This window comes from Loa loa (assembly GCF_000183805.2).
Source record: "Loa loa unplaced genomic scaffold supercont3.103, whole genome shotgun sequence".
Classification (NCBI taxonomy): Eukaryota; Metazoa; Nematoda; class Chromadorea; order Rhabditida; family Onchocercidae; genus Loa; species Loa loa.
Genome location: NW_018108283.1, coordinates 54,076 through 66,279, shown reverse-complemented (window position 1 = coordinate 66,279; position 12,204 = coordinate 54,076). Strand labels below are relative to the sequence as shown.

The window sequence follows — 12,204 nt, the reverse complement described above, 5'->3', positions numbered from 1 at the left end:
TATATATATATATATATATATATATATATATATATATATATATATATATATATATATATATATATATATATATATATATATATATATATATATATAATAGACCTCAAATACTAAACTTATCATAAATGTAAACCAGAATGTTGACTACTGTCAATACCATAAAATGAGAAAATTCATACAGGAATTTTGGAGCAAAAACAGACCAAACGAAGAGGTGATAACGTTGAATATATAGAGATAATAAACACAATGACATGTTCAACTGTAACACAAACCATATCCAGCAAAGCAATGCATTCCGCTTCTGTAATAGTGAAATCGATGTAACAGATTCTCCAACTAAATACTGCCACCAACCAAATACTGTTAACAATGGTCCAGAATAAGTACTAAGCACAAGTTGCATAGCAATCCGTATCGGTTGATAGGTTTCCACGCCAACAAATCCAGCCGCAACGTCGATCGTTGAAAGACTATTCGAATTACCCTGTAAAATAAAATCAAAATGAAGACTATTAACGGCATCGGAAATGCTACTGATCAAGATTAAACATCAAGTTTTGAAAAGCATCGATATACTTACCAAATAAAAAACGAAGAAAAGATGGCACGGATAACCAAGAATGGTGTCGCATCAATCCATGCCAAACAGTATCCCAGAAACAATTGTAGGACAGCAAGTGGTAGATTATATGTTCGCATGATAAATACTGCCCAGACAATTAAGCTTAGAGGTAAATCTCGAAGTAATAGCAACAAAAATATATCCAACAGAAATACCACAAAAAATATCACCCTGCATAATGTGAGCTTGAAAGACCCTTACACAAGAATTACAAACTAATTAAAGAAAAAAAATGAAAGTTGTTCACTCCGATTTTGACTTGTCCGTTCGCGAAGAAAAAGAAAACCAGCAAACTATCTTCTAAGCTATATCTTTATTTATAGCAATAAGTAGAACTGTGTTCACTTTTCTGTGACTCCGCTGAAAACGTTATAAAATAAACTTTAGAGAACTAAAAAAATGGACTTACTGAGATTTGTAATGGTGTGTCAAAAATGTTCCCAATATAGTAACTGATATTAAAAGACGTATAAATTGTGGATGGCTTGTTCTCTTACCATAATGTAAAATTAATCCAATGCCAATCAAAATTAAAGACAATGAAGAGGAAATAAAGCGCAAACTGCTGAAATGTTTTCTGCAATGAACCAATTTAGACCAAAAAAAGATCCACAAATAAGAAAGATTGCTCTAAAACTATCAGTTGATCATTTCTTTTTTCATATGTTTGTTGCTCGCAAAAGTTAAACTATTAAGCTGGCTTCCCATCATATGAAATCAGTGGTACCTTCCCTACAATACACAAAATAAAATAAGGAAAAAGGACAGTGTTCTTTCACCTCTTATAATATTTTCGCTCAAACTCAATAATTTACATTCGAAAAATGAATAAAAATGTGAATCTTATGCTAATTCATGAAAATGAGCTTACAGCAAAGATGCAAGATCCAGTATATCGCTGGAACCACCAATGCTCGTTAAAATCTCGTAATAATTCAGCAAACCAGCTTAAAAAAAGGCAACACCGAATATAACATAGTAATCTGAACCAAAAAAAAACAAAAACACTGGTGCATGAAATTTTCCGTTTACATTGAATACTGGATATGGTCTTAAAACATTCGCCCCTCCTCAGGAAAAAGATTAACGTTTGGTCGTTCAATTATTTCTTGTAACACATCGGCAGACTGGGATTTCAATAGCGAGAACATCAAATGATGTGACTTTTTGAAATTTTCAAAAAAAAGCACCGTATTTTAAAAAATATCATATTACCCCACCACCTAATGTTACATCAATGTTCTCCTTTGGGAGAATCTGGAATGAAATAGGAGTTTTACGAATAATCTGAGGACTGGAAAATTTAGACGAAAATCAGAAATAACTTACTTTTGTTGCTTCGACTAATACTTTTTTCCAGAATCCAACGTCGCCGATTTGATTCTGTGTAACCTCGACATAAACGATGAATTATTAATAAAAATGATATTACTATCATCTTTTGAAGTTTCGCTGGATTATGCGAACGAATCCTAGAATAGAAAGCAAATGCAGCTATGGTTCATATTATTTTTTATAACATAATGGAAATCGTCTGCTTAAGAAACGATAATTTTGAAGCTTGTTTAGAATAAATTTCCTTCAACACATTCTCAGTCATTTTGTAAATTTGATCACAACAGGAAATTTGATGCGCGATATATGGTCGTAAGAAAAAAGAAATAAAACTGCCTTCCATTATGGAACCAAGCATGAAGTTCTCCAAGAAGCATAACAAAAAGACAAGAAGCGAAAAAGAAATACCTGGAAAAATGAATGAATTAAATGAGGCAAAATTTGGCATTGTTGGCTATATGACCGATTATTTATACTAAATCTAGTATTTATGCAAAGTATTTCTCTCAAACAATTTTAAAACTGGAATTGATGGATTAGGTTTCAATTTGGGTTTAAATTTTGAAAGTTATTGAGATAAAAAGGAAAAACTAATCTCAATTTTTTGAAATTGAACCTATCAGAAGATGAAAGTAAACTGAGTACCGCTTAGTGGTATCACCATTAATATAGGATAGATTGAATTAAGGGGAGCCGCGAGAAAAGAACTTACAATATTCCTATGGTGACGGATAACCTCATTAATCGCTCCACTCTTCTAATTATGCAGTCTAATCAAATAGTATCAGGACCTTTACATTTACAAATCTATTCATCTACAAAAGAAAGCTTACTGTAAATCATGCTCTTCTTCTATCAAACTTGACGCAAACAATGCAGCAGAATGTAATAACTGCATAAAAATAGTAAAATGTATTGAAATATCTCTATTTCGGAAAACTGAAAATATTTTTTTTAATATGAATTTTATAAATGAAAGGATACTCCAAACATCCACTTAATTTAATAAAAATCTTATTGCAGAATCAGTGGGGTTTCAGCAATCTTATTTTCATGATAAACTTACCACAGATATCATGTGAATACGTAAAATATATCAAACAAATAGAAATATATGATACCTGCAAAAGAATTCATGCTGTTGTTAAAACAAAAATTACAATCGATAAAAGAAAAAAACAGGTATATGATGTCAGTTTAATGCTTTTTTCTTGTATTTATTTGTCTGGACGAGGCCCACTCTTCTAAGCGAAAAATCCAGTATTCGAAAAGTAGACCGCAACGTACTGATGTTTGAAATAAATCTTAATGCTTTTTAAACTAATTTGTTCTTTAATAAACGGGATGAATCCATTAGAGAATTTATATCAGCTCTTTGTGAACGTTAGCAATCTATAAAGTTTGCAGAAAACAATAAAAGTTTAACCCAATATGATTGGATTTGTCAGTTACAAAATCTTTCGCTTTCTCTCTTCTTGTTTCAGTGCCGCAATGGTGCAAGACCTATTAGTAAATGAAGGTGAAGAAGATACGATTAGCTGATAGTTATTGATGGAATGTATATACTTATTTCAGTTAGGAAGAAAATATACATTAATGGAGATTGAATTCAAAAAACATACAGTGAAAGAGAGACCAATAGCAATCATTATCTGTATAATATTGAAATCCGTCTTCCTACGTATAAGTTGTGATTGAACTTTGTATAATTTCAGCAAACATCCCGCAATCAATTCGTCAACATTTAAGGAAATATTCGTTGTACAGTGTTTTTGCAAAGTTTCATAAGAACGACTGATACAGTAGTTTAGCTCATCTATAAACAATACTGTGTCTTCAACTCAATCCAAGCCTCAAGGTAACTTGTCATTATCTGAATAAAAAGCAAACAATAAATCCAAACTCATTATCATATTGTTTGCTTCAATCCCTGCATCAACTTAGCATTTTCAATATGGTTATTGCTACAGTTACCAGAGATTTCTTTGAAAAAACGTGGTGCAAAGATTAACGTCATGCATCTTTTCAGGAACAGCAAAATCTCTCTAACAAAAAGACAATATTATTTACCTGATGCTCCGTCCAATCTTCGAAATTGTTCGGCGTTTTGCAGTATGAACAGTAATACTGAAAGATTTGACTGATCAGTAGCAATATATGGTGAAAGTGTAACACCAAGATTTTCTTTCGGAATTGGCACTCGGAGAAGAGTTGCCAGTGTTGGAACAATATCGACCTGTTCAACCGATGCTACTAAAAGTTAATGAATGAGCGGATGTTGTTTACTTTACTTATCAAGTTGAGGAACTGGGAATTACTGATCAGTGATATGAACCCAAAGAAAAAATGAAGCACTCCGAAAAAAAATGAATTAAAAATTCTCTGGGAAGATTACAAACTTTATCTCTTTCTGTGATAAACTAAACTTCCAACTGAAAATATTAAATATTTAGATACAATTTATATTTTCTAGCTATAAATAATGTGTTCATTAGTGGAGTTAATTAATATTATTTTTGTTTGTCCTCCAAGTTATTTATCAAACCCATATGATGACGCGTGCATTAAAAAGGACTATAGATGATTCTGGCTAACATTTAGCATGTAGGAAATCAGTGAAAATTACCATACAACGTCTCGTTGCTAGCACGTCGTTCCCTTCCATCAACATAGACAATGGGTACATGAGTTTCTAATTCTGAGGAACCACCATGACTTCCACCTTCCGTCATTCCATGATCACCAAATACAATTATGGAAAAGTTCGTACCGTATACCTGAATTATGCCAAACTAGTTTTTGCTGGATTTTATCGCCTTTTTCCCCCACCAATTCAAGTCGAGAAATCTAATTAATTAAATCTTTTCCTTTTACACATAAAATGTGTGGCATACAGCTCTACATTCTTACTCTACAATATATTCTTATTTGAATTTATATTTTATTCTCTATATTCTTATTCTAATTTGTAATCATATCTAAAAGTGATTGAATGACAGCATCTGATCTCTTGATTTAGATTCATTTCTCTCTTGCTTCTTAAACATTCTTATAATCACATCCATTTTCAGGTAAATAACATAAAATATTTCGCCTTTCACCCAGTTCTTAATTGAACAGTTACTCCTACTTAAATCCATAAATCTCTTAGTTTTTATCCGTTTCCGCTGTTTCCATTGTTCTAGCATATCTGTACCATACCTTGTGAAGCTTTTCGTAGATTTCTTTGATAACGGAATCCATTTCAATAAGCTTACTATCCAACTCGCTGTGTGTACCACCCAGAGAATGTCCTAAAATCACTATTTCACATGATTCCTATTTTCATATTCAACTTGTGTTCAAAATTCACGGCTTAAAAAAAATGATCCTAACAACCACTTTAAAGAAATCAGTGCGAGATCAACCAGATTGCCCCAATTGAAAGGTCCGCTAACTGCAAGAGCGCGTGACATGCTTTTTTAAACTTTTTTAATACAAAAATGGTTTTATATAAATATATCTAAGTTAATTTTGGGTTTTTTCCAATCTGACCTATATGATCAAGTCCCAAGTAATGCAGAATCATCACATCCCACGTTTCGACGGCACTTTTCTCAAGTCGTGAACGCATACAGAGCGTCACATTATCGTCAACCTATAAAATCAAATAAATTAATTCAAGAGATCAGGTTAAATAGTTTTTTTCAGATTCACAGGTTTGCAGAAGTAGTTAAAAATCCGATTCAATGCTATCACCTGGTGGATGTACGTTCTGTGGAACTGGTTTTATATTTCTGGTATCCGAACTAGAAGGTAAGGCATTCAACAGAAGGACTATCATCATAAAGTGTGTCTGACTGATGAGAACCATAGTGAACTATCAATTAACAAGGTATTTTCGGAAGTATTTACTGCCGAAAGGCTAAAGTTACTTCTTTGAAATCATTGACGTAGAATGACGTGACCCCTCCTGAATGATTATCGAAATGACTAGGAAATAATCGCAGCCATGTTTCGTCACCACAAAATGTGCATCTGAAAAATGATAGTATCTGATTTCAACAACTGGAACAGACGTCAGATTTCATCTCGCCATTCCTTTTCATTTTTTCTGCACTTCCTTGTATATTAGAATAACTTCTATTAAATTAAACAATTAAGCTCTAGTAAAAGAAACGTTGACACTCTATGAGTTAAACACATTTCCTAACCATAAAATGCTTCGTAAAAACTTAAAGCTATTTTGTCTTACTTGTAACCTTTATCAATAAATCGATCAATGATGTTATCGCTTGATATGGAAGTGGATGCAAAATTCATTACCACATCGGCAAATGAAGGTACTACACCAGCCGTTACTGCCTGGAACTTAGTGCTAAATGACTTACTTGATTTGACTTAATATTTAAAAAATAAATCCAAAATAACTGCCTGCCTTAATCCTTGGCATTGTTACGGTAGGCGTTTGTACATGCCCGATGAAGGCTACAGCTTGGCCATTGTTTGTTAGTTGACGTAAAAACTGCATGGCTTTTCGGTGATAGAAAAACTGCTCTTGCCAAGCATCGATTAATATTATCACTATTTTTGCCACTATCTGCTTCTTTAATGTTTTCTTCAACATGCTATTATGAGGACATCCTGAAATAGAACAGAAAAGGATGACGATTGTGGGGAGTATCCAGAAATATAATACAGTCTATAAGTAAAAACTAATGAATTCCGTAATTTCGGGTTATGGATCCTTTCTTTCAGTAACATTAATCAGTGCCTAGATAACCGGCTTGCAAAAACTCGGAAACTGATAGATAGGTAAAACGAATTAAGTGGTACTTGAACAAGGAAAATGAAAGGGTGCAGCATGTTAACGAGTGGAAACACAGGATGAAAGTAATAAAACAGGAAGCTTTCCTAAATCATATCAACCAATACTGTTTATTTGTCAATCATTTGCTTCACTATCATTCAATCCCTATCTTTAAAATGGTCAACTTGATTTATTACCGTCGAGAAAGTTGTTTACACTTTGCTCATTGTTTTCGGAATCCAATGGATGCACTTGTTCCGAGAAGAATCCCAAAATAAAGAGCGAAATAGCAGCAATTTGCAACAGACATAATACCAATATCCAAACACTCCTCGAGCACCGCATCGTTCGGCCTCTCAAAAGTAATAGTTGAAAAGAAATGGCACTTCGACCTGTTACCACTCAGATCTTACTTTAAGACCTTCGCTGTCCGAATTTTTCAAACACCGCTCCAGACGATGAATTGATGCCATGTTTCATCAGTTTCAGTGAATAAGTATTCAGTGAATAAGTACTCCATGACATCTAGAGATTCTTACTCTTAGAGTATTGCCAAGAAAGATCAAGATATTTTTCTGTTCGAAAGCTCCAGATGAGCTCCTAACATGAACGGTAATAGAAATAATCACTCCTCCACAACAAATAATTGATAAGAAACCTTGATACTCTTACACTTGATAATCCTCCCGAAGTTTGGAAGTTCAAAAATTGCTTAATCCGTCAAAATCTCAAAATCACAGGTATATGTTTTCATTCAATAGCGCACCCTCCTTTACGAAACAAGAAAAAGTGTACAGAAGTCAGATTCTTCATATTCCCTTCCCCGATGAGACATAACCACGAAAAATCTGCATGACTGGGAATAAATGAGGAGGAACCTCTCCCAGTTGTCCAGATGAATTTTTAACTTTCCACAACCAATATGCTCATTATCAAGAATGAAGCAAACACTTTCCAGGATTAAATCCAATTGCTTTGCAAAGAGTCAACTTTCATTTAGCAGCAATTCCAGTGAACATTTTAAACAACTCGAAATTGGTAGTAAGGTGAACTTTATTGATTAAAAGTTGAAGAGAAGAAAATATGAGAACTATGTGGTGAACATCATATCCTGATTTAAATCCGGATTACAAAATTAAAACCCAACTTAAGATCCATATTCCACAAGGAGTTGGCAAGTATCACCCATGCGAAGCAGTTATTTGCACATATTGGAAACATTACGAGAAAAAAAAAGTGAATAATAATGTATAAAGATGGAATGGACATCATGTTATCCACATCTTCTTGAAGTCGAGAGTTCTTGAATTTGAATTTCATTAGAAATCTGGATGCAGCAAGCTTTGATGTGAATAAAAATCTATGTGAACTTCACATCCTAAAACAGACGAAACGCGAACAATAATGTGAATAATGGCTCTAAAAATAGAGAAAAAAACAAGACAAATCGACCAAGAACCCATTACCTCACTCATGAGACACCTATAACCGAAACAGACTTGACCAAAATCCACTATCCAAGAAGGAAACATTTGCAGTAAATTAGAATAAAGGAAACAAAGTACTGCAGCAACGGATGTATTACTATTGAAGACCAAATAATTTAGTTAGAAAGATAAGCGTGTATGATATCGGTATATTGGTATACTTTCTTTAATGAATTTGTATGCCCGTAAGTTCGATATCGCCATGAATTTGCAAACCGGTAATATCATGAGGGTCGGAACGATGAGCAAATGAACAAAATCGCACGTCATTCACGTAAATCTACAATGATTAATATATTAGAATAACGTGAAATGAATAAAAAAGAGTAGAAAAGCATGTTGGAAAAACAGAATACCACATCTGTCCTTCATTATATTACTTTATTAAATTTTGTTTCGCGGTAGCTTCTCATCTCAGTATAACCACAATTACATGGATAATCTTACAATTTCTACTGTCTTAACTTGAAGGCGAAAATGGAACTCTTCCAATGAATTCCTATCCCCTGATGCCAGAGGATTCAAACCTAATTTCTAATCTGAAATCTCAAAAACCTGAAATCCATATTCTTCATTGACAATTTTCAAATCTGCTCCAACGCCCTTCTCGAATGGCATCTTGCCTTCTCTTTCTTCATTACCCCAATCGCCAGCTTGAAGAGCGTTACGAGTAACTGCCTAAAATAATGAATATTGTAACAATATAAATAAAAATCAAATAACAATGTATAAAAAACCACCTTTCCAGCCATAAAAGTCAAAACAAGATAAATATGAAAACGTAATTTGTACAAGCAGACATTACAGAAGACCTTTTTATTTTTTATTTTTGATCTTCTACTGCAATCCGATGAACATAAAAATAAGGGATAATGAACCAGGAGGAGTTCATAGCTTGGGATGAAGGAAATAATAAACCATGATACTTAAAGTACTTCTCAACAAGCACAAAATCACTGAGTTCATGATGAATTATGGAAACTTATTTTTTAAATATATGAACTGATGCATTTATTTCAGACTGAGAGCAAATCTGATTTCAAATTCCACAACTGTAATTCTAAGGAAGCACTGATAAGATGACCTTTTCATCAAAGCGAGGATTGAAATGCAATGCAATATCACCATTCTTTTTTAACAAATTGATATTGAAACGTTTTGCTTTCTTCTCCGGACATAAGAATACCATCAGCGTTCTCCCGACGGCTAAACCTTGTGAAATACCGCTTTCATAGGGTATGGGCTGAAATCAATCGGAAATTTTTATCCAAAAGTACTGATACATTCTTGTCAATCCAATGACAGTTAATTAAAACTGGAAACTCGACGTTCTTGAGTGATTAGTATAGTCAACTGAACGAACATAGTACTTTCCACCCCAGTGTACTTGATTAAGATACAAATCGCCATCAATCGATAGATGAGAAACGGAAGACAATGGTAAGCGGTGCTCGAAATCTTTGAATTCTTTCTGATCGCAGAAAATCTACAACAATTTCATATTCATTCCTTGTAATTTTATACTTGAAGTAACGTTAATTAAAGCGTGAGAAACTCGTTTATAAACTCCTCTGTAAAAGTTTGGAAGACTGTACTATCAACTTCTTCCGTCTCAAATTATTTATCCATGACCAGTTAGAAGATTTCCAATTAAGATTAATGAAAATTTCCACTCTGATATATCTCTGGGGCCCATAAGTAATATACTTCATCTTCGTATCTTTTGTAGTTACCAGATACCCTATATTTGATCAAAATACCACCGTGACAATGGAAAATAACCGGAAGTTCACACCTGATATCGATCGTCATGTGCTCGAATCCGGATATCGAAAGGCGTACCTTTTTTGAACGGAAGACTTTTGCGTTCCTCTTTACCCCATTCTCCGTTTGCAAAACTATTCATTACAATCTACAAACAAAAAGCATACTATTAGTAGCTGTTATCTACCGTTTACTCTAATTAAAATACCGCATACAAGAAGTTTGAGAATTCATACTGGATAACTGATATCACGATGGTGAATTTATTTATATTTTTTCTGCCAAAGGTTCATGGTGTCATTCAGTCTTCAGCAACTCATTTATTAAACGACATTCAAAAAGTATTCACAGGGCGCCTTTCAATGACTACGTTTTTAAAATCTTTTAGATGTTACCGAAATATCTCAACTGGAATAACTCAACAAAATATTAATATAAATAATTTTAATATAAACAAAAAATTACTTTGCCCTCGTCAAATCTGACTGATATATGAAGTGGCACATCATTCCCACTGAAGTCTGCTGCTTTGCAGTGTAAACTTACCGTAAATCTGAACAAATAATAATGAATATATACATATCAAAGCATCTTCCTTCATCATGATGCATCAATCCTTATTGTTCTTGTAGTTTCAAATATCTCATTATGAATATCACTATGCTATAATATTTTCTTCCAAAAAAAGGGATTTCTTTTTTTTTTGTATCTATAGCTACGTTTACACAATATTCACTGAGGAATATAAAAAAATCCTTGTAATGCTAAGTCAGATCATCCAGTCTTTACTATACAAATGGTCTCAAGGTTGGAATAGAAAATATTATATCCTTCAAGGTGAACTAACTGAAGTCAATCTGAAAGTGAATTCAATACATACCGTTGGCTTTCATCGATCGTTGACCCTTTAATAATCAATGTTTGTCCAGGTTCTATCTTCTCTTGCAGTTGGCTGCGATATGGAATTGGCTGTAAATGATTCAATCTTAACTATTTAATCAAATTCTTCGACAAATATTTTCATTAAATATCACTGTATTAGCCAAATAAAGTATTTCGAACAGCATATTGTCAGCGGTCGCTAGTTTTTATCGATAGGTCCAACTGAATTAGCCGAAACTGGAAATATCCAGAACGTCAACAGTATCTGATACTTTTCGACGAATACATGAGTGACTCAAGCCAACCACTTTCATTAACTGAATTATTGTATTGTTATCATTCAGGAGAAAAATGAGGGCAAAAAGAATCACATAAGATTGTTACTAACATATGATCTCTGGTCGGACATTTCAAACACTTCAGAAATTCTGACAACCTGGAATTAGTAAATTATTATTACATAATGCATATTAATTATTCAGTGTACTCGCAAAAACACCGCGTTTACAAATGACTAGGTGCCACTGCTTTAATTATATTTCTGTGAATTAGTATCGAGTATTCAGCATTATCGCAGTTCGGAAACAATATCCTATTTTTCTTGGTAATAGATAAAATGAAGGAGAATATGAAGTGTTGTGGAACGGAGCTTAGTGTAAAATAGCTAATAGGTAAAACTTGACGAGTGAGGGAACCAGTAATGGGAACGAAAGTACAAAGCTAGAGTGAATTCCTTGAGGAACTACTACTACTATCTTGACAGTTATACATATGAAACTTCTTGGACGAAAAAGGAGAAATTTTTGAGATGAAAAGTTTAAAATAAAAAGAAAGGAACGATAACAGTGATGAAATCAAGAACAGATTGCTTCTTTTTTGAACACATTCAATGTCGATAGCAATTTTCAGCAGTGAATGGCTGTAAGCTCCCTGAGATGTGTAAGAGCAAGATAAGCAATCGAGCATTCTCCCTTGCCATATGTGTAACTAAGAATCCTGCCAGGGCCAGGCCCATAAGCAGTCTTGTTGAACAGTCAGTCCAGTGTGACAGCAACTGTTCCCTCAACTATACATACATATATGCACATAGGTATATCCCTTTTCTCTACACTTTTTTAAAAGAATAAAAAAACACACAAAGCGTATTGGCTATCGCTTTCAAGATAAGACATTGTAGACCGCCCTCGACGCATCATCATCATCGTCATCGTCATCGTCATCATCATCACCATCACCGTCACCATCACTACTATTGCCGCCATCATCAAGATCCAAAACATGGTCTTCACACCAAACGCTTTGCATACTTTGAGCCTTCAGAA

The 12,204-nt window shown here is 33.6% G+C and overlaps 2 protein-coding genes across 2 annotated transcripts; both read right to left on the bottom strand.

Annotated features, from left to right (window-relative positions):
* Nucleotides 1-173: 173 nt before the first annotated feature.
* LOAG_17615 (hypothetical protein) lies at nt 174-7,276 on the bottom strand (the record flags this gene model as incomplete). Its single annotated transcript, XM_020450276.1, has 15 exons — nt 6,947-7,276; nt 6,374-6,583; nt 6,195-6,300; nt 5,875-5,977; nt 5,495-5,597; nt 5,162-5,253; nt 4,587-4,737; nt 4,031-4,213; nt 3,583-3,776; nt 2,794-2,852; nt 1,955-2,097; nt 1,497-1,572; nt 619-796; nt 358-487; nt 174-304 (listed from the first exon to the last, which is right to left on the bottom strand). Exons 1-15 carry the CDS (start codon nt 7,092-7,094, stop codon nt 174-176), a joined length of 2,007 nt encoding a protein of 668 aa, XP_020306068.1. The 5' UTR covers nt 7,095-7,276.
* A 518-nt stretch (nt 7,277-7,794) lies between these two features.
* On the bottom strand, nt 7,795-11,328 carry LOAG_03626 (beta-galactoside-binding lectin). Its single transcript, XM_003139163.2, has 8 exons — nt 11,271-11,328; nt 10,881-10,969; nt 10,466-10,553; nt 10,032-10,148; nt 9,600-9,722; nt 9,321-9,479; nt 8,792-8,914; nt 7,795-8,516 (listed from the first exon to the last, which is right to left on the bottom strand). The coding sequence occupies exons 1-8, from the start codon at nt 11,289-11,291 to the stop codon at nt 8,403-8,405; spliced, it is 834 nt and encodes a 277-aa protein (XP_003139211.1). The 5' UTR covers nt 11,292-11,328; the 3' UTR covers nt 7,795-8,402.
* Nucleotides 11,329-12,204: the final 876 nt, after the last annotated feature.